Source organism: Rhinichthys klamathensis, unplaced genomic scaffold, assembly GCF_029890125.1.
Source record: "Rhinichthys klamathensis goyatoka isolate OS25496 unplaced genomic scaffold, OSU_Roscu_1.1 h1tg000289l_1, whole genome shotgun sequence".
Lineage (NCBI taxonomy): Eukaryota > Metazoa > Chordata > Actinopteri > Cypriniformes > Leuciscidae > Rhinichthys > Rhinichthys klamathensis.
This window is the reverse complement of record NW_026606808.1, coordinates 2,598,725-2,617,866: the sequence shown is the minus strand read 5'-3', so window position 1 is coordinate 2,617,866 and position 19,142 is coordinate 2,598,725. Positions and strand designations below refer to the sequence as shown.

Genomic DNA, 19,142 nt, shown 5'->3' with positions numbered 1-19,142 from the left:
CTATTATCCTTGTGGTTGTGACCTCATAACCACAGCCATTTCTAATTGGTCCATTTCTGCAGTGTATTTTCAATTAAATAGTGAACTGCTGAGATCTTTACATTGTGGAAATCCTGTTTTTCATGATATCGCTGTAACAAGCTTAAGGTGGCACAGAACAAAGACAGAAATGGAAAAAAGGCTAAATGGATGGTGGTTGATGAAAACAGGGTGAGAGGGAAAGGGTGTGAATGAAAGTGCAAAAGGAAAGATGGGAGAGGGCAAAACAGATGGGATGATGGTGGTAGTAGAGTTCAAGAGGCAGTTGTGAGTGACAGATCTGAAACGGGTCGTGAGAGGCATATAGGGGGACGGGTGGAAATTAAAGGAAGGTACGATGAGGGTCGAGACTTCGGGAGATCAAGAGACAGAGATTAAAGACGAAGAGGTGCATGAAAAGGTGAAGGTGTAAGTGTAGGAAGCGAAATAGCTGGGAAGAGGATGCACCTGATGTAGAGGAACGAGGGATGAGTGAAGGTGTAGAGAGGTGGGCCATAAATCCTCAGGAGGACGTGGCAGACACAGCTGTTTCTGTACGAGCCAGATGTGAAAGAAGTACAAGAGGGATTTGAACTTCGGCAAGTAACTTCTCCTGCCATTGACCACAAATCATGCAGCATATTGAGAAAAACACACATGCAACTAGTGAAAAAAAAAGTGTGTATTTGTGTGTTTTGGCCTTCAGCCCACAGCCAGGTGTGGAAGATACAGGTGAGATATCCATCCATCAGATTAGATGACACACAAACATCACATTTAAAGATTATTTGGATTGAACTCACCCTAGTTTTGAAAGTGAATCTCTGTTCTGTCGTTCATTTTTAAGGAGCGTGACGGTACATTTTTCCATATCTCTACCTCTTTATTTTCAGTCGCCCCGTTGCTCAAATGACAGCTGTTTCTTTGACAAGCAGACCATCACTGCCTGGAGAAACACATACACTCGCACATAACGTCTTGAAATAAGAGAGTGAATGGTAATTACTCATTCTTTAGAGTCAAACAGCTGTTTGCTGCACGCGTCTAGAGTCATTCAGAAAACACACAATGAAAACAGCTGCGAGGGTGACAACACAAAGTGTGCTCTTTACAGTGGCAGAGTGAGATGTTTAGAAATCAAACGAGTTAAGAGAATACAAACACATCAAATTTTATCCAAGAATCAAACTCCTTGGCATTACAGTTGAGCTAAAGAAACAAAAACAGCTACACCAACATTTTCAACGAGACATTTTCGAGTTCATATTGAAATCAATGACATTTGAATAAAAAAAAACTAACCACACTTTGAGACAATGTTGAGATCTCTTCTGAAACTCAGTGGTTCTCAAGGTGCAGAGGACCTATGATGCTTTTTTACATGTTCAGCTTTCTTTAATGTGTAACGTTGTGGTTTGAGCATGAAAAGGGTCTGTAAAGTTACAAAAGCACAAAGTCCCTCCAGCGGGAGTTATTCTCTATATCAGTGCGCACTGTTTCTCAACCCTATGAAACGCCTTCATTGTAGTCTTGAGTTTTCTTCCGGGAACAAACACGTCACAATATTCCTCATTTAAATAATTCCTGCCCAAGTGATATGCAAAATAAAGGTAAGAGGTCTAGTTGAGTTGCATTAATAGTGTGTTGAAACTTGTGGTTATGGTAAAGGGGTGTGGCATTTCCCAAACACGCTTAAAACACTTGACCAATCACAGCACACTGATCCAGCCGACCAATCAGAGCACACTGTGCTTTCTGAAGGAGGGGCTTCATAGAGACAGGAACCAAACAGAGAGTTACTGACAGACTGGGAAGAGAGGTGCTGAAACAATGTCAAATATGGGGAAAATAATGTGTTTTTTGAACATTCAAGCATCCAAACCCAAAAACAAAATCAAGACTTTGAAACTGGGCCTAATAGGTCCGCTTAATTTTTTTTTATGGTAAGATAAAACCAGCATTAAAATAAACTAAAACAACTAAACATCACGATATTTCTTATTTGAATTCACCCCTCAACAACTTTTTCTCCTGTGAAGAACCTGTTTCCCACAGTCTTGAGGATATTTGAGGCAGATTAATTATTAGTTTGAATTTTAGTACCGGAAAAGTCATGGAAAATTAAACAAAATGGTAAAACTGCATGGGCATTTTTATGATGAATATACCAAGCTAGAAATTGTGAGTAAAAATATATTTAAAAAACCCTTTTCCTTAATACTTATCCTGTAAATAAACTACCTAACGGATTACGGATTTAAACAACTGTCAAACGTTGAGGAGACTTCGAATTGTGTTGTGGACAAATGGGGGGATTCATAAAGGTTGAGAACTGCTGCTTTAGAGGAGACACAATTAAGAATAAGCAAAGTAGTTTGCTCAGGGGAAAAAATCTGAGAAACAGGAGATGTCATGTGCTCTTTATTTACTATCATAGCTGTCTATGAGAAATAATTAATAATTTTCCTGTTATACAGTTATCTTCATTTATATAGCGCTTTTAACAATCTAGATTGTTCCAAAGCGGCTTTACAGTGATAATAGGAAATTAATTAAAGTAACAGATTGTTTTGGCTTTATGGCAGCTCTAGAATAAAGTTATTTTTCCAGTTACAGGTACTGAGGGAAATATTTAGTAGTTATATAAGACACCATATCAAAGATTAAAAAGACTTTTCACCGAGTGAAACAGTAATGCGCACCAAGGCTTATGGGGTGTCCAATCCTGCTCCTCGAGGGCCAATGTCTTTAGCTCCAGGGTGCACTTACACACTTGCCTTGAGGTTCCTCGTAATCCTGAAGATCTTGACTAGCTGGTCCCGGTGTGTTTACTCTGCAGAACAGTGGCCTTCCGTGAGCAGGATTGGACACCCCTGGCGTCATCCAAAGTCTCAAAATACAGTAGATAATGTAGTACTACACCACCCTCTGGTGGTCACTGTGGAAACAGCAGCCCAGAGTTTCCTTTTGTTATTCAGTGTCCTTCTATGTTTGCTGAATAATAAACCACTAATATTCTTCCTGGAACACTTCCTGCTGAGGGTGGATGGAAAACATTTGTGTTTAAATCTTGTGAATGGAGAAAATGGAGATTTGGGCTTCTGTTCAAATCAGGCTCAGGGCAGTTCATGTACCCATCATCCATTTCTACATTCAGAGAGCAATCTTCTTGCCAAGCTTTCTGGGTAGTGCTGACAGAAGTTGCAGGATTCGGCAAGTATCCCTCTGAACATGGAAGGACTGGGACATGGAAGTTGGGCTGGAATGTACCATCTATTCCCATCACATTCCCAGAGGACTGAAGGCATGGATCATCAACATGCAAAACCACTCGATCACCATCGATTTCACGGCAGCGGTTGTTTCTATCGGAGGTCAAGGTATTTTCTGAGTCGCTGCATGGAAGAAGTCATATTCATGTTGTGAACTTCCCTTTTTATCTGTTACTTAAGAATCTTAGGACTTCCCATTCCCAAAATTACAGAGCATTCCAGGAATGAAGCCTATAGTTGACTTACAATGAGGAAAACTGCGGACGGACATCTACAATCTGAGCGTTGCTGATTTCTGGATCCTTCATATCGGTACAGCAGGGTAAGTGGTCCATCTGAGGATGCTAGAAGAAAACAAGATGTTCGCTCAGTTATCTTATGATTGAGTAGTGGGTTTAAAAGATTATAGGGATCGTTTACACCTGGTATTATTGATTTGCCAAGAATTGGAAATCAACAAATTCAAGAGTCCCCAAAAAAATCTTGCTCAGTCGATTGTATTCGGAGGTAGTCAGACATTGGGCCCTATTTTAGCGATCTAAGACAGTGCATGGTCTAAAGCCCACGGCGCAAGCGCACATTCGCTACTTTAACAACGGGAAAAATGGTCGGCCATTTTCAGATCAGAGTCTCATCTCCCTTTTCCTTTAAAAGCCAGTTGCGCTCGCGCCATGGCGGATTCGCTATTTACATGATGGAATTTGCAAGCGGAAAGACTGAACACGCGCGTCTCCAGAGCGAAAACGGATCTGCTTGTGCACGAGGTTAAAGCGCGCAAGCAGACCATCTACAGGACTAGCATGATTGTTTGTGTGCTGTTGCACTCCACAGTGTGAGTGTTGTACACCCGCCTATAGGGGCATATTACTAACGCGCTCTTTTAACCCTTTCACGCGTACGATCACACCGGTGTGATTAGAACGGTAAGTGCATCACGTGATCAACTGCTAAATTCAAACGTGCTTTCGCGCGTTGGCTGGCGCTGAGCCAGAGACGGACGCACTCAGTCCTGTCATATATCACAACTATTGAGTGTTTTCAACCACATAATGCTTATTTTAGGTTTCAGACATTTAAATACACATAAGTACTAGCAAAACAATGATTTTGAGTTTGTAAAATACACACTGATGTCTATGGACGCGGCAATAATAATCCTTTCCATTATAATAAGATGACACGTTTTATTCATATCAGATACACATTGTGTAAATAGCTTTACATTTGACCCTATTCTTCTCCCAGTTCACCGGCCACTTACTTTCATGTATTTCGTGAGAAGTGGAGGAATTGATGTGTTGTAAATCCAACAGATCCGATTCTCTGAACTGTGAAACAAACTAAAATGGCGCCGCCCATTGTGCATACAGCTCAACTAACGTGATCGTTATAAAGATGTTTAAACAACAAAACCCATCCACTTGCACATATTTGACAATCGGAATATCAGTGTTTCATGTTATAGCTAATACATTTGTGAATATTTTTAATAAAAAAGGAAAAATGACATAAAAGCAGATCATTCATTCAGCGCTGTGTTGTGGTTGCGCTGTGTCACGTGACACGCAATGACGCGACACCATGGAAACATTAAAGTGACAAGTTCTAAATAACGGTCGCCTTGAAAAACTCACGCTGGGGGGTCAGTTAGAATATAACAAATTCTGCGTCATTGACTTTAGACCAGGTTTCAGTTGGTCAATGGCGCAGTCTATTTCAGTTGCCTCAAAATAGCAACGCGCCAACAATGCGCCTGAACACACCTCGTCCTCGTGTCAGACCAGCAGCCCATGGGCGCACAAATGGGCGCAAATGCTATTTAAACAACGTGGCACAGGACGTGAAAATGATAAGTGCGTTGGGCTGAAACTAGCAAAAAACACTTGCGTCGCACCTGGCACCATTTTTAGCGTAAATTCTAATGCGACAAGTCGAAATCTTTTGCAAAAAATCAACAACCGATAGTTTCCACCGGATGAACACTCGGATAAAAAAAACCATGTGGTCTAAGTTACCAGGTCAACCTACCTGTGACACCTCTGAGACTTTGCTGTGGACAGGAGAGGGAAGAGACACGTCCCATTCTCTCAGTCTTCTAAAGAGAGAAGAAAGACTCCCAATTTCTGTCTTTGCAATTCATAAATTGAAAGGAATCTAATTTTATTTACCTCTGAAGAACAACCAGAATGATGAAAACTACGATGGAGACGGCTGACGCGAGGGTCGCGATGAGGACATACAGGAGAAATGCAACTAGATTGGCCGCAAGAGGCTCTGAAGCAAAAACATACATTGATGATAAGGTTTGTGTAATTTATCATGGTTTCTTGTACTGTAAAACACTGTAGATATGTAGAGACCAGGCTGTGTGGTCCAGTAGACGGGGTCGGTCCACTCTGAGGGATATCCAGTGTAACGCCATCCTGAACGTCTGGTTGAGCTCACATTACAGCGAACCTGAGCCTGGTACTCTGAGGAACCCTTGAGAGAACGCTCTGATATAGCAAACGCCATCTCTCCATCAGAGAGAAAGATGCTCTTTACATCCTCCTGCAGACAAAGAGGAAGTTAACATACATGCACTAGATAATGAAAGTGGGTGTTTATTCAGCTACAGCACTTTTGACCTTTTAGAAGATAGACTCTCTTTTAAAAACACTTTTTACACACTTCTGCTAATAATGTCCAAAAGTGTATATATATATATATACACACACATAATTGTGTCTTTTTCAGACATCTCAAATGATGTATTGTTTAACTCTTTCCCCGCCATTGACGGAATTTTCTGTCAATCCATGTTTTCACTGTTATACGGTAGAGGGCGCTATTACGCGCTTCTGAAAGAGTACTGAATCTCTGGGTCCAAAAACAAGTGAAGAAGAAGCAGAAACAATCGATAGAAGCATTGCCTTCGCATATATAATCTAATGTGATCATCAAACATTCAACAGCATATAAATCAAAACTGGCTGACAACATTTTTTTTTTTAAATGGGAGTTAATAAAATTCTGTGATGGAAAGTTTTGAACATTTCTGGCATAAAAAGGCTGACTACTTTTTCTAGCTAAGGCTAATTACATTGCTATCAAGTATCGTAATTAATAAATATTGCATAGACAAATAGTATTTTGTGTTATAGCTTGTATTTTATCATATGTATATAAATGCCTAAATCAGAACAGTATGTAAAAACACTGTAATCCTTTTTGTTATATTTATGTTAACAGTAAATAAAAGTAGCAAAATAAAACATATTAAGGCATGATAAAAAGTATATGAAAGAATGTGACCATCAAAAAAAACTTACATTTTAATTATAAATTAAAAATCAACTCCTAGGACATAAAATTACCGGTTTAAAAGTCGAAGAAACACCATTACAAAAATAAATAAATAAATAATAATGAATAAATATTGCCTAGAAAAGTAGTCAAATACTCACAGGAGTTAGTATGCTCCAGTACTTGAGTTCAGTAGTGAGAGGTACAGTACGGTACTTAGTCAGAGTCCAGTTCAGGATCCAGCCTTCTCCTCTCAGTTCAACGCTCAGACCCGTGGGACACGCGGGCTGGACTAGACCACGGACACAGACCCGGATCAATAACAATTGAATCAATACAGCTTTCTGGAATACTTGACTGTGATTGGTCAATTGCAGCATTCAGCATGCAAGTATTTCTCAAGAGGAGGGGTTATTTGTACTAACTGTGTTGGTAAGCGCGGATCACTTTGGTCACCGGCGTTGGCGTGAGTCGCACCTGCAGCACTCCCGGCTCAAAGATGCTGAAAACACCAACCGTCCTCAAAAAGCCTCCTTCATTTGTGACCTGCACCTTCTCAACGCAGTACCACTCAGCCCTGAAAGAGAGAGATTACACCTGTCAGAGTTAAAGACATCTTTCACACCATCCATAACGCTCTCAAACACTCACAGCGCAGTGGAGTGTGTCCGGTAGGACAGCGTGTAGATGATGTACCGGGTCAGATCTGTTTTGAGATCCCAGCTACAGCTCAAATTCTTCCCGCCATTGAGCACACAGTGTAGGTTAGATGGACCAGGGAGAGCGTCTGAAATAAATAAGGGTCTATAGTACTCCAGGACACCAGGGGGCTCCACTTGATCACAGACTTTGACTGGGTTTCTCTTTATACTCACACTCGGGTATCAGTTCTTGCCCTTCAAACCACACCTCGCCGACCTCGGTTTTATTCTCGCTGCCTTCCATGTCTTTTTGTGTTGATTTGGTGTGAATTTTCCCGCCTTTCTGATCCTTGACAATTTCGTGATTAATCTCCACCTCCAGAAGAGCAACATACAAGTCGGTTAGCTTTAGCAAAACAACAAAAGCGATTTTTGTTGAGATTAAATCACAAAGAACTCAAATTTATTTTCAACACGCTCGTGGAGATTCGTAACTAGTTTACGTTTTTTCAGAATTAGTGGCTAATTTGTATGAATTTGTACAATATCATTCGTACGTTTTCATACAATCTGTTTACTTCCCATTGATGGTTAGGATTAGGGGTGTATATCTTCACTGTAAAAAAAAGGTTGCTGCCTTAAATTTTTAAGTGCAATCAACTTGGATGTTTAAGTCATTTCAACTTAAATTACATTAAACTGACTTGAGTGAACTGAATGAGTTGAATCTTGAATAACATAAAAAAAAGTTGAAAATTGCTTAACTTATGTTGTCATAACTTATTGATCACTTTTTTTTTTTACAGTGTTCATGCTTACTTTTTTCTTAAAAATTATGTTTTCGTACGATCCACATCATACGGAATTGCCGCCTCGTAAAATAGTTACGTTTTCTCGTAAGAACAGGGTTGGTCTTTTTGACAAACATGAGGAGCACTTTTTCCCAGTTTTTCACATAAGTTTAGAGTGACTTCTGACTGAAAGCGTGGTCATTTTGACACTCACTGAGCGCTCTTGTTCATGCAGTCTGAAGGGGTCAGAGGTCAGACGTGAGGGAGGGGGGGTGTCGTCTAGCTGGTCAAAGTTACAGTCTGGATCCGCATCTTCTAGGGAAGTTAATAGTAGACATAGTTTGAGCTTGTGTAACACAAATAGCCAGTGCTTAAGTATGTCTATGGTTTACGTTTACTGGACTAATTGTACCAAATGTTGTGAGTCTGAAGGTTTTGGAAATGCCGGAAGAGTGCGGCGTGTGGAAGAAGAACACGTCATCGAAGCCGATGGCAAACAGAGATGTGTTATACCGACAACAAACTCTCTCCTGCCCAGTAGGATTCAGGGAAGGCTTAGGAGTCTGAACACAGGGAGATACTCTGGAATAAAGCAAAAATAAGCAATGATACACATATTTCACAGTTATAACTTATGCGTTAGTGTATTTTTTGTACATGTCATGCATTCATTTTTACTCAGTTAGAAAATCCAGCACATCTTTAATCAAAAACTTGGGCCTAAATCATAGCAGTGCCAGTAAGTAAAAACACTGATCTTTAAAAAAAATAAGAAATGTAAAAACATTTTTTTTTTTTTTTTTTACTGTAAAATATATTAGTGGAAAGCATTCTGGGAATGCCTTTTCCCCCATAAATTGTAAGCTGATTCATACTTTTTACATAGAAAAGTAAGTAAATATAAATAAAATAATTTACAATAATTTTAACTGTAGGCTACTTTTTAAAAAGTTACTTACTGTAAACTCAAGTTTACAGTAAGTAAAGGTTTATCCACTGGCTCAGTGAATATAAATGAAAAATCTAAAAATATGAATATAAAGTAAAACCATATAAAATTCTGAACACTAAGTTTTTTTTTTAATTACAGTAAAATGACATGCATTACCTTTTTTTCTTTACCACATACTGTATATGGTAGCTTATTTTTAACCATTTTAAATGATTTTTCTGATTGAATTACTAACATTTTAGTGTATACTACTACTGAATTATGATTGATTCACTATTATCCCTACGATAATACTACTATTACTAATAATTACCATTATATTTAGCTACTACTGAATTAATTATTGTTTTACTATTATTACTCTTCTACCACCAAATTATTATTATTTTACTATTAAAATAGTATAGATACATGAACTAAAGAATATTTAGGACAGAAACAAACTTGGTTGTATTATTTTCCTGTTCATTATTGTAAAGCTGCTTTGAAACAATCTGTATTGTAAAAAGCGCTATATAAATAAAGGTGACTTGAGTTGACTGACTATTACTGCTATAACATCACTGTATCATACAGTGTGTTGTGCTATCTGATGTTTGGGTCTCACCGGTGGTCATCCGGGTCCATGTGGATCAGAGACAGTGGGATTTGAGGATCGTGCCTCCAGCTGCAGTGGATATGGGAGCGGTAGTCATTACGGCACTCCAAAGACTCCAGAGCAGAGGATTCTGGGAATAGAAGACATAGAAAAAGCTGAAAATGTGCTTATGCTGCGTTCACGCCATGTCGTAATTGCCGTAATTTTGAGATGACAACACATGATGCTCGACTCAGAGCAGTTCACGTCCTCGGACTGGGAATTATCCCTTTCTATTGCAACACCATCAACACTCATTTGTGTGATGCATGCAGCAGAACAATACAGTAAAACAACTCTCACCTGGAGCAAATGTGCCATGTTGAGGACATCCTGTGAGGGTTGACGTCCACAGTGCAGTCAGAGTCAAGAAGAGAGAGACGTCTGGACTCATGGAAAACTCTGTACGACTGCAGGTGAGGAGGAAATGTTTGATATTCCCTAACAAACAAGAAAAACATTGAGAGGAAATAATGAAAGATGAGTCTGAATCCTCTGTGAATGGACAGCAGCAGAAACAGAGGCTCACCATCAAACGCTCAAACGCTGTCTCAGGAGTCAGTGCGGCGCTGGTCTTCACGGCTGTGTTGAACTCCGGCTGGTCACGCCGACATCCTCAAGTGTTGTGAACTTATTTCAGCCTGTGCCAACATGACCGCAAATGTGTTTACTTTGCCACAAACTTGTCAAAACTGCTTGGCTTGCAGATTTCAATGTGCCATATGATTCCTTCCCCAAATTTAAAACTACATAAAAAATATAATATGCTAGTCTTTTAATCTTTTATATCTAATATATATATATATATATACATATATAACCCATTATATTATACATTATATTGTAAATGTAATATATTTCATTTATGCTATTTTTAGATTTATATAAAAACATTATTAAAATAATAAAATATTAAATGAATGAGATACTTTTCATTTATATAACTAATTTAATTATATAATAGATCTTATTTTCTATCCTACTTGTTTAATAGTTATTTGAAAAATATTGACATACTAAATCAATAGTATGTTAACATTAATTATTTAATAGATTAAATGTTTTAATTATGAAAATGATTGAGTATTAAATAAATAATTAGTATTATATCACTGATTTAATATATAATATATCAGAATTTCTGTTTATAATGTTTTTTTCTAAATTAATGAAATCATAGTATATTTTTGGAAAAAAAATAAACATTGAAATATTAAATGGAAAATAAATATTTTATATATTTATATACTGTATATAAATATATTATGTTCTATTGTTAATTTAACTGCCTATATTTGTTATCTTAATTATAATATTACAATTATTAATTATTAAATGATTAATTATATTGGTCAATATTACATTAAAAATAGAATGGGATGATATTAGAGATATTAGATCATTTATGAAATTAGAGGCCTAGTTTACTACCAGATGAAAAGTAATAAACAAACATTTTGAAGCATCATTTTGTTGTACAGTTTTGGGTTACTCTTTATTTTAAGGTGTCCTTGCATATTTAAGTACGGAGTAATAATAATTAACTACATGTACTTACTATAGGGTTAGGAATAGGATTAGGTTTGGTTTAGGGTTAGTTGCATGTAATTATGCATAGTTGAATTACTACAGAAACTACATGTAACATGGACACTGTAAAATAAAGTGTAACCCAGTTTTGTGGTCAAGTTGAATACCTAGAGCTAGAGGTTTGTTGAAATCACAAAGCCTGACTAATGTGTTAGTGAAGCTTGCCTTAGCAAACACAGCTAATGATTAACTGCAGCTTATTTGGTTTCAGGACATTTCTCACACTGATTTATCTGTCCGATCAGACTCCTTCCACACATCAATGTTTCAAACTCAAGACTATAGCATAAAGAGTAATCACGTGTTACTTTATGTGTTTGTGTGTGTGATGTAAATATACATACGTGTGTGAGATATCAGCACCATTCCCTGTTTTACTTTAATGAATAAAATTTGCATATTCAGAAGTGCAAACATGTCATTAAAGTCAAGATGCGCCACACATCAAGTCACCCATGATTTATGAAAATACTTTTCCTGCAAAGAAAGGAATTGAAAGAGGAAGTTGGCTAAACACTTCAAAAACCAAAAAAGTGAAACGCCACAGATGTCACACCACCATTACTGCTTATAATGCAGAAGAAAATCTGTATTTATTAGCACTGAAAATATGCACTGTATAAAATATATTCAGCATTAGATTCCACTGTGAAATACTGGTTGTGTTATAGAATTAGACACCCAGAAATGAACATTTTGGCACTATTTTCTTACCCTCTTATCCACTTTCTGCTGGTTGCACATTTCCATAAACCAATAAACAGAAACTTAAACTTTTAAACTTCAAAAAGACACAAATGCACCATAAAAACGGACCATATGCCGATTTACTGTAGTAGTTATTACTGACAAATAATCTTTCCTTCCAGTGAGCTGTGAACCGTTGCAATCGTATCAGTGAATCAGTAAATTGAGAACCGAATCAGTCTGATTCATGAATGAATCATTCAGACCAATTTTGTGAACTGGATCAACTGATTCTGACTCAAAAGAATGATTCAAGGGCAGTATTGGGAAATATTGACAATACAATTGCGATACTTTTTCTCACCTGGCAAATGTTTTATTTTTTTACAAATGTAAAGGCCCATTAAAAAAACAAACGTACAAATGCAAAAGTAAATTCAAATACACGCATGTAGAAGAGGGCGCAACTCAACAAAACCTCATCGTGTTGCCAAGTCTTGTTGCCCCCCAATATAAATAGTTTTTTTGTAATGTGTTGCCCCTAACACTGTTCAAGAGCAAGTAAATAATGCTAGAATAATCCTTTTTGGGTGGACTATCCCTTTAAAAAAACAAAAAAGGAGGAAGCGGTGGTAGAAAAGCACGCTCGTCTTAATACTCTGTGTTGTAGACCGTCATGTCTTTGGCATGTGTGACCAGCAGCTCCCAAGGATACTGATTCACGGGTCGTTTGACCTTTGACCCTGTGTGTTTGCTCTCTTGCACCATGAGAGCGACGTCTTCATCGTCTAATATCCGTATCAGGTCGCCCTTGGGGTCCCTGTAGTTCAAAGCAATTTCTTCCACATGAAAGACGTCCCTGAGGGGAAAACAGAAGAGAAGAGAGGAAAACAAATTGCACAATAGTTTAGAGGTCATAACAAGGGCAAATATAATTAGTATAATGTAATTTGAGGCCTCTATGTTGTATCAGCAGTCATGTGACTTATATGCTAATTATTTAACACTGTGCATGCGGCATTCAAATAACAGATGCATATTCAACATAATCATGCAAATGAGGTTTATTATTAAACATTAATCCAGCGCTGCTCAACAAATGGGCCTCGAGACCTTTTGTGTCATGCTTGTTTGTTGAGAGAATAAAATTTCAGAAAAAAAAAATCTGGTTGATTCTAGTCTAATCTAGGTTGAATCTAATGATTCCTCATTGAAGTAGTATGGATCAATCTCTTGTTTTTGAAGATTTCATTTTTTATATACCGCAGTAAATGTTGACAGTATGTTTCCATCCACACGTTTTTATCCGCATTAAGTGATATCGAATGAAAAATGCCTTATGGAAACAGTAAAATTCGATTGAATTTCATGAATATCGACTCAAATGAAATACGATCGGTCTCATCGGATTTTATCTTGATCGATATACGGCTTATGCGATAAACGCGGATGGAAACGTTATTATGGTGCGATCCATTTTGCCTAGTAAAACTTGTCAATCGAATGGAATGAATGGAAACACCTTAACATGTCTCAAATCAATTCGATATACCAATTTGATCGCAAAACAGCATGTGACGTCATTACGCACAGGTTTTTATCCGCTTTAAAGCCGTTTGATGGAAACACACTTTCACCAGCTTTATTCGCATGAGGTTTTTTTACCGAACTTCAGATAATTCGATTGACAAGTGGATGGAAACATGGCTAGAGTGATTCATTTTGCTCTGTAAAAACAATCTGAACTGTTCAGAATGACATTAGCATGTTGCTAATATTTATTTTTGATCAAGGCTTTTATTTGAAAAATACTGGCTTACACTTTAGTTTGACGGTCCACTTTAGACATTCTACTAATCAGAGCGTGAACGGGCATAAAAGTGTACATGAAAACTCTGGAAGCGTGTTTGTTAGTTCAGATCAGCGAAAGAAAGATGAGAAAACAGTTAGCAAAACATGCAGTGTATTAAAGGGATACTCCACTTTTTTTGGAAATAGGCTCATTTTACAACTCCCCCAGAGTTAAACTGTTGAGTTTTACCGTTTTTGAATCCATTCAGCCGATCTCTGGTTCTGGCGGCACCACTTTTAGCATAGCTTAGCATTCTTCTTTGAAGTGGACAAGACCATTAGCATTTCTCAAAAAAAAAAATGACCAAAGAGTTTCGATATTTTTCCTATTTAAAACTTGACTCTTCTGTAGTTACATCGTGCACTAAGACCGACGGAAAATGTAAAGTTGCGATTTTCTAGGCTGATATGGCTAGGAACTATACTCTCATTCCTGCGTAATAATCAAGAAACTTCAATGCCGTACCATGAGAGCAGCAGGCGTAATGATATGACGCAGCGCCTGAAAATAGTTCCGTTGTGTTGACGGAAGGTGGCCTATTTTCAGACGCTGCGTCATATCATTACGCCTGCTGCACTCATGGTACGGCAGTAAAGTTTCTTGATTATTAAAAAAGTGGCTAAAAGTACCACTAAAAGTGGTGCCGCCAGAACCAGAGATCGGCTGAATGGATTCAAAAACGGTAAAACTGAACAGTTTAACTCTGGGGGAGTTGTAAAATAAGCCTATTTCCAAAAAAAGTGGAGTATCCCTTTAAAAAACAAAGTCACGAAGATTGCCTGCGATTTTATTTTTTTCCAGTTTCAAAGATATTCAGTTTCAAATCATATTTACATTAGTTTCTTGAAAAGTTACGTTCATTATTATTGGCACAAAAGTAATTCCATAATTGTATCAATGTCACAAAATTGTGGCCAGTGAAAATGCGGTGTGGGTTTTTTACTTTGGAAAACCACTAACCACAGTGGCTGGTGAGCAAACAAGTAAATGTCAAGCCCTGCGAATAACTATAAGTAACTTTGAAACTGCATGTCAGCAACCAGTCATTAGAGTATTAGTAGACTAGACTGTTAGGTTAGGGTTAGGGTTCAGGTTAATAAGTTGACATGTAGTTGGAAAGTTAATTATAGTGAGTGGAATGTCTGTTGAAGGAGCATCACAATAAAGAGTTAGCAGATATTAAGCTAATAATCTAATGAGAGTTAGTTGAAATGTAGTTACAAAGTTACTTATAGTAAATAGAATGTATTAAAGGGACCATCAAAAAAAATTGAAACCGAGATTTTTGCTAGATGTTCTCTCGGTGGGAAATTTGAGAAGTCATTCTTAATGATTACACTTTAAAATACTGTGTCTTTCCCTCCTAGATGTTTTTCTCTTGTTTCTTTCTTTTCTACTGCATCTTTTTCACCCCCTATTTGAAATAAGGCACGAAACATGGTGTGAATATTCAAGAGAGACACCAGCTCTCCTCACACACAGTGAAAAGAACAACAAAATTAAAGATGCCAATGATGGGTGTGAGGAAATAAATGCAAACATAACCTGATTAGGTTGTTTGACAGTATTAAATGGCAGAATATTTAAGTAATGAGGCTTTCTTTTATTCAGGACGCATTGTATGTCAAGCAGGAGAACCTGATTGGGACAGGGATAAAGGTACCTCATTCGGGAGAGCAGATCTTCATGAGACGGTCGAATCGAGAGATCTTCCTCAACGCAGATGTCCCTACAACAGACAATAATAAATACACATTCAGAAGCATCACTAGCAGGAGAATATGCATATTCAAAAGCTAGGGTGGTTGCCGGGGTTTTGCAATATAGTTGCTAGGCGTGACAGTGGTTAATTATTGGTTAAAAAGATAATATGTTTAGATGCGCATGCTCTCTTCAGGAGTCTCTGACCTTGTTTCGATGCCCTCTGGCTGCAGGAGGTAGCAGCGCAGGCAGCTGTAGGAACCCTGAGCACGCTTCCCATTCCTGGAAGCTCCGCCCTCCTCGTCAGAGTCACTCTCGGGAAGAGCTTTAATGATATTCACGAACGACTCGGGAAAGATTCCGGTTTTGTCCCTCACTGTGCCCTACAGAGAGGACACACGGTATAAGCAGATGAAGACTACACTATCTATCTATCTATCATCTATCTATCTATCTATCTATCTATCTATCTATCTATCTATCTATCTATCTATCTATCTATCTATCTATCTATCTATCTATCTATCTATCTATCTATCTATCTATCTATCTATCTATCTATCTATCTATCTATCTATCTATCTATCTATCTATCTATCATCTCAGAGCTGAAGTGTTTCAGTGGCATGGGTTCTTGTATCTGTATAGTGGGGAGAGCTGATAGGATAAGTGGAGGGGACACAATAAAGCAGGGCATTAATGTCCACAGAAGGGAGAGGAATAATGATTGCTACGCCCCTGATCTTCAGACACATTAAGTGCATTCAAGCAAAAAAAAAAAAAAAGAGTTTCAGTGGCAATGAACTAGCGAGTTACAGCCTGATCTTTCTCTTTCACCCACTCTAATCTCGATAATGTTATTTGAGGGTCCATTGCATGTCTATGCAATATCCAATTTTCTCTCTCTCTCTCTGCAATTCAATTCAGGTCATATCTTTCTCCTTTATTGTCACGGGCCGAAAGATTGCAGATATCTAACTCATAAAAAGTATGTGTGAGTGTGTGTCTGTTCATATCAGATCAGACCAGCTCACTCTCAATGTCCCACTCCTTCACACACACACTCTAATACATGTCCTTCCTTCTCTCCCACCATCATCTTTCGTTCATAAGTGAATCTTTTTAGTGTTCCGTCCCTCAATCACTTTATCCTTAAAATGTTTTCCCTTCTCCCTTTCTTTAGTGAATCCCTCCATCCATCATGCTCTCCTGATGCCGTATCCCCACCCAGAGAGGTGTGTGTTTGAAGGTATTAGTATGTAAAGTGGACACACATTTTTGTTCGGATAGACGTTGACGCTTTGATATGTGTAATATCAATGTATTGTTTACTTTTAAATATTTTGATATTGATAACTGAAATTGTCGAAAACTCTTTTATTAACCTTTTTATGGCAAATTTTCCAATGAAATCCAGATGGGCCTATTAAAAGTCATATGCGAGTATGAAATGTATGTAAAACACACTGGCCATGTCATATTAATGTGTTTTACTCATTTACTTATTTGTGTTTATGTTACATAAAGGACATTCCTATAGCTCACAGTAGAGTTCAAGGTCATAATCTTCAGGGAATTTATGAACTGATTACACCTTTAATGTAGCCTGGTTAAAACCAGACCATTCTGAGTTGTAACTGAGTTATGGTCTGGCAAAGCGTCATAGACAAATCATTTCCAGAGGGGCGTCACCAACGGACGTCGCGGATAGACCTAAACCCAATCAGAGCGATGAAGGAGATGACGTATGCAGAGCGGCGGAGAAACATCTCCGAGTGTTGTTCTTTGCTCGGTTTTTAACAAAAAGGAAACGTTCAAATCGCTTAAAACAGACGCGATAGCTGATTCGAACGAGTGATGTTCAACGGCGGCATCCATCTTTGTAATGTAGGCTACAAAATCTGCTTCAAAATCCCAGCGCTGTCGTCATCATGTAAAGCCCGCCCCAACGTCTCTGATTGGTGCCTCGAATGAGCACCAATGAGCAATTAATTGTGCCTTAATTGTACTCAATGGGCTTGAATGAGCTCTTTGCCAGACTAACTTTCAGAGCAAATCTAAATTTGCCGGAAGTTGTCTGGGTTTTCCCAGGCTACCTTTAATACAAAGTAAGTTGCTTTGAATAAAAGCATCTGCCTTGTGTAAAAAAAAGAAAAAGAAAAAAGAAAAAGAATAATAATTAAAATGAGGTTAAAGCATTCAATAAATGTGATGACGATAATCTCATATTATAAAGACAATAAAATAACCCTTTGAATACAATATACAATGAACATTTTTATGTCTCTGAAGGGCAGGGCATAATATACATAATATACCAAATAAACATCACAATAGGGGGGAAAAAAGACTATCGCTTTCACAATTTCTGTTTCATGCTGACTTTAAGGAGCTCTTTACCTGATATAACACTTACATTTAGTTTTGTTGGTGTAACAAAATGTGTTTATGGTTGATTCGGTGATGTTAAATTATATTTTTGACTTAAAATGAATTAATTTAGATGTTACCACAAAAAGCACATTTTAAGATCAACATATTTTCAGTGTAGACATCACACGTATACACGTATCTATGGGCCAGAGTTACTAATCAGGGTACATTAGCGTGAGAGCGCAATCCTATAAAAGCGCCGATGGGAGTGGAAAGTTCTTCAAGTGATCTCCTGATGACGTGCAAATTAAAGAACACAGACGCAGCCGGATCATTTCCATAATGACCAACACAATCTACCAAGAGCAACGCAAATTAGCATCTGATTTAAGACGTGCTTGTTTGGACGTTAACATATTAGCGCAAAAAACAGTAAATTGACTAGCGCAAACCTTAGTAAATTCCCCTTGCATGATTGGTTTAAATACTTTCCTGCGTCTGAAAGGGAAACTCCTACAAATGCATTTGCAATAAGATCAGCCGCAAAAATAACCGTCAAGCCTTTTCAGCGCTAATTTTTCACTGCGTGTCTTTAGTAAATCCTGACAGTAGTTTTTAACGCCAAAAGAGGGTTTGCGTCGGCGCAAGCTGTTAGTAAATCTGGCCCTTGTGTGCTACAATCACACTTACTCACAAATACCTCCAAACATAAATGTGGTCACATTGCTTCATCCTTTTTCTCTCTCCCTCCCTTATCTTACAAACCCTCCTCCCTCTCCCTCTCTCTCTCCTCTCCTCCTGCCTACCTATCCTCTTCTACCTTTCTCTCTGCTTCTATCCTGTTATCCTTCTCTCTCTCCATCTCTCTCCCACCTCCAGCCAGTCAGCGTTGACTCTCCGCAAGAGGAAGATCACGTCTCCAGCCTTCAGACTGAGCTCCAAGCGTCCGCTGCTGCTGAAGTCAAACACCGCCTAACACACACACACACAGCAAAGACACGCAAGCGGGAAACACACACACACACACACCGACGGAGAGAAAGAGAGAGAAACACATCCTGAGTGAGACCGAGCTGCAGGTAAGATATCCTCGTGCTTTAAGTACTTTGAAGAGAATGAATGAGATTAATCAAATAGGATGAAAGGATACTGGTAAGAAGAAAAAAAAGAAAGAAACTAGAGAAAGTGACTATAAGAGAGATTCGGGAGTGAAAATGCTATTCAGAAAAGTGGGAGAGATGTTTTAATTGTACTTTTCTTTTCTAACACTTGCCAAAACGTACTGTGGTAATAACAGTTTTTTCTCATACTTTTTATTATTTCGCCTAGTCTAAGTTTTTGTA

General features: G+C 38.1%; 3 protein-coding genes across 3 annotated transcripts in view; 1 reads left to right on the top strand and 2 right to left on the bottom strand.

Annotated features, from left to right (window-relative positions):
- Window positions 1-2,790: 2,790 nt before the first annotated feature.
- On the bottom strand, window positions 2,791-8,577 carry LOC130103430 (cytokine receptor common subunit beta-like). The gene is made up of 11 exons (XM_056269676.1): window positions 8,420-8,577; window positions 8,222-8,322; window positions 7,451-7,592; window positions 7,227-7,362; window positions 7,001-7,152; window positions 6,737-6,867; window positions 5,651-5,840; window positions 5,459-5,564; window positions 5,319-5,385; window positions 3,537-3,634; window positions 2,791-3,413 (listed from the first exon to the last, which is right to left on the bottom strand). The coding sequence occupies exons 3-11, from the start codon at window positions 7,518-7,520 to the stop codon at window positions 2,993-2,995; spliced, it is 1,371 nt and encodes a 456-aa protein (XP_056125651.1). The 5' UTR covers window positions 7,521-7,592; window positions 8,222-8,322; window positions 8,420-8,577; the 3' UTR covers window positions 2,791-2,992.
- Window positions 8,578-12,360: 3,783 nt separating this feature from the next.
- ncf4 (neutrophil cytosolic factor 4) overlaps window positions 12,361-19,142 on the bottom strand; it is a 28,897-nt gene continuing 22,115 nt past the window's right edge. The window contains exons 7-10 of the mRNA XM_056269677.1: window positions 18,673-18,771; window positions 15,634-15,809; window positions 15,389-15,454; window positions 12,361-12,732 (exon numbers count right to left, since the gene is read on the bottom strand). Of these exons, the coding sequence (XP_056125652.1) occupies window positions 12,525-12,732; window positions 15,389-15,454; window positions 15,634-15,809; window positions 18,673-18,771 (549 nt within the window). The 3' untranslated portion in view covers window positions 12,361-12,524. The remainder of the gene's footprint in view (window positions 12,733-15,388; window positions 15,455-15,633; window positions 15,810-18,672; window positions 18,772-19,142) is intronic.
- Window positions 18,700-19,142, top strand: part of pvalb7 (parvalbumin 7) — a 46,195-nt gene continuing 45,752 nt past the window's right edge. Inside the window, exon 1 of the mRNA XM_056269678.1 lies at window positions 18,700-18,878. The gene's annotated coding sequence lies outside the window, so the exon portion shown is untranslated. The remainder of the gene's footprint in view (window positions 18,879-19,142) is intronic.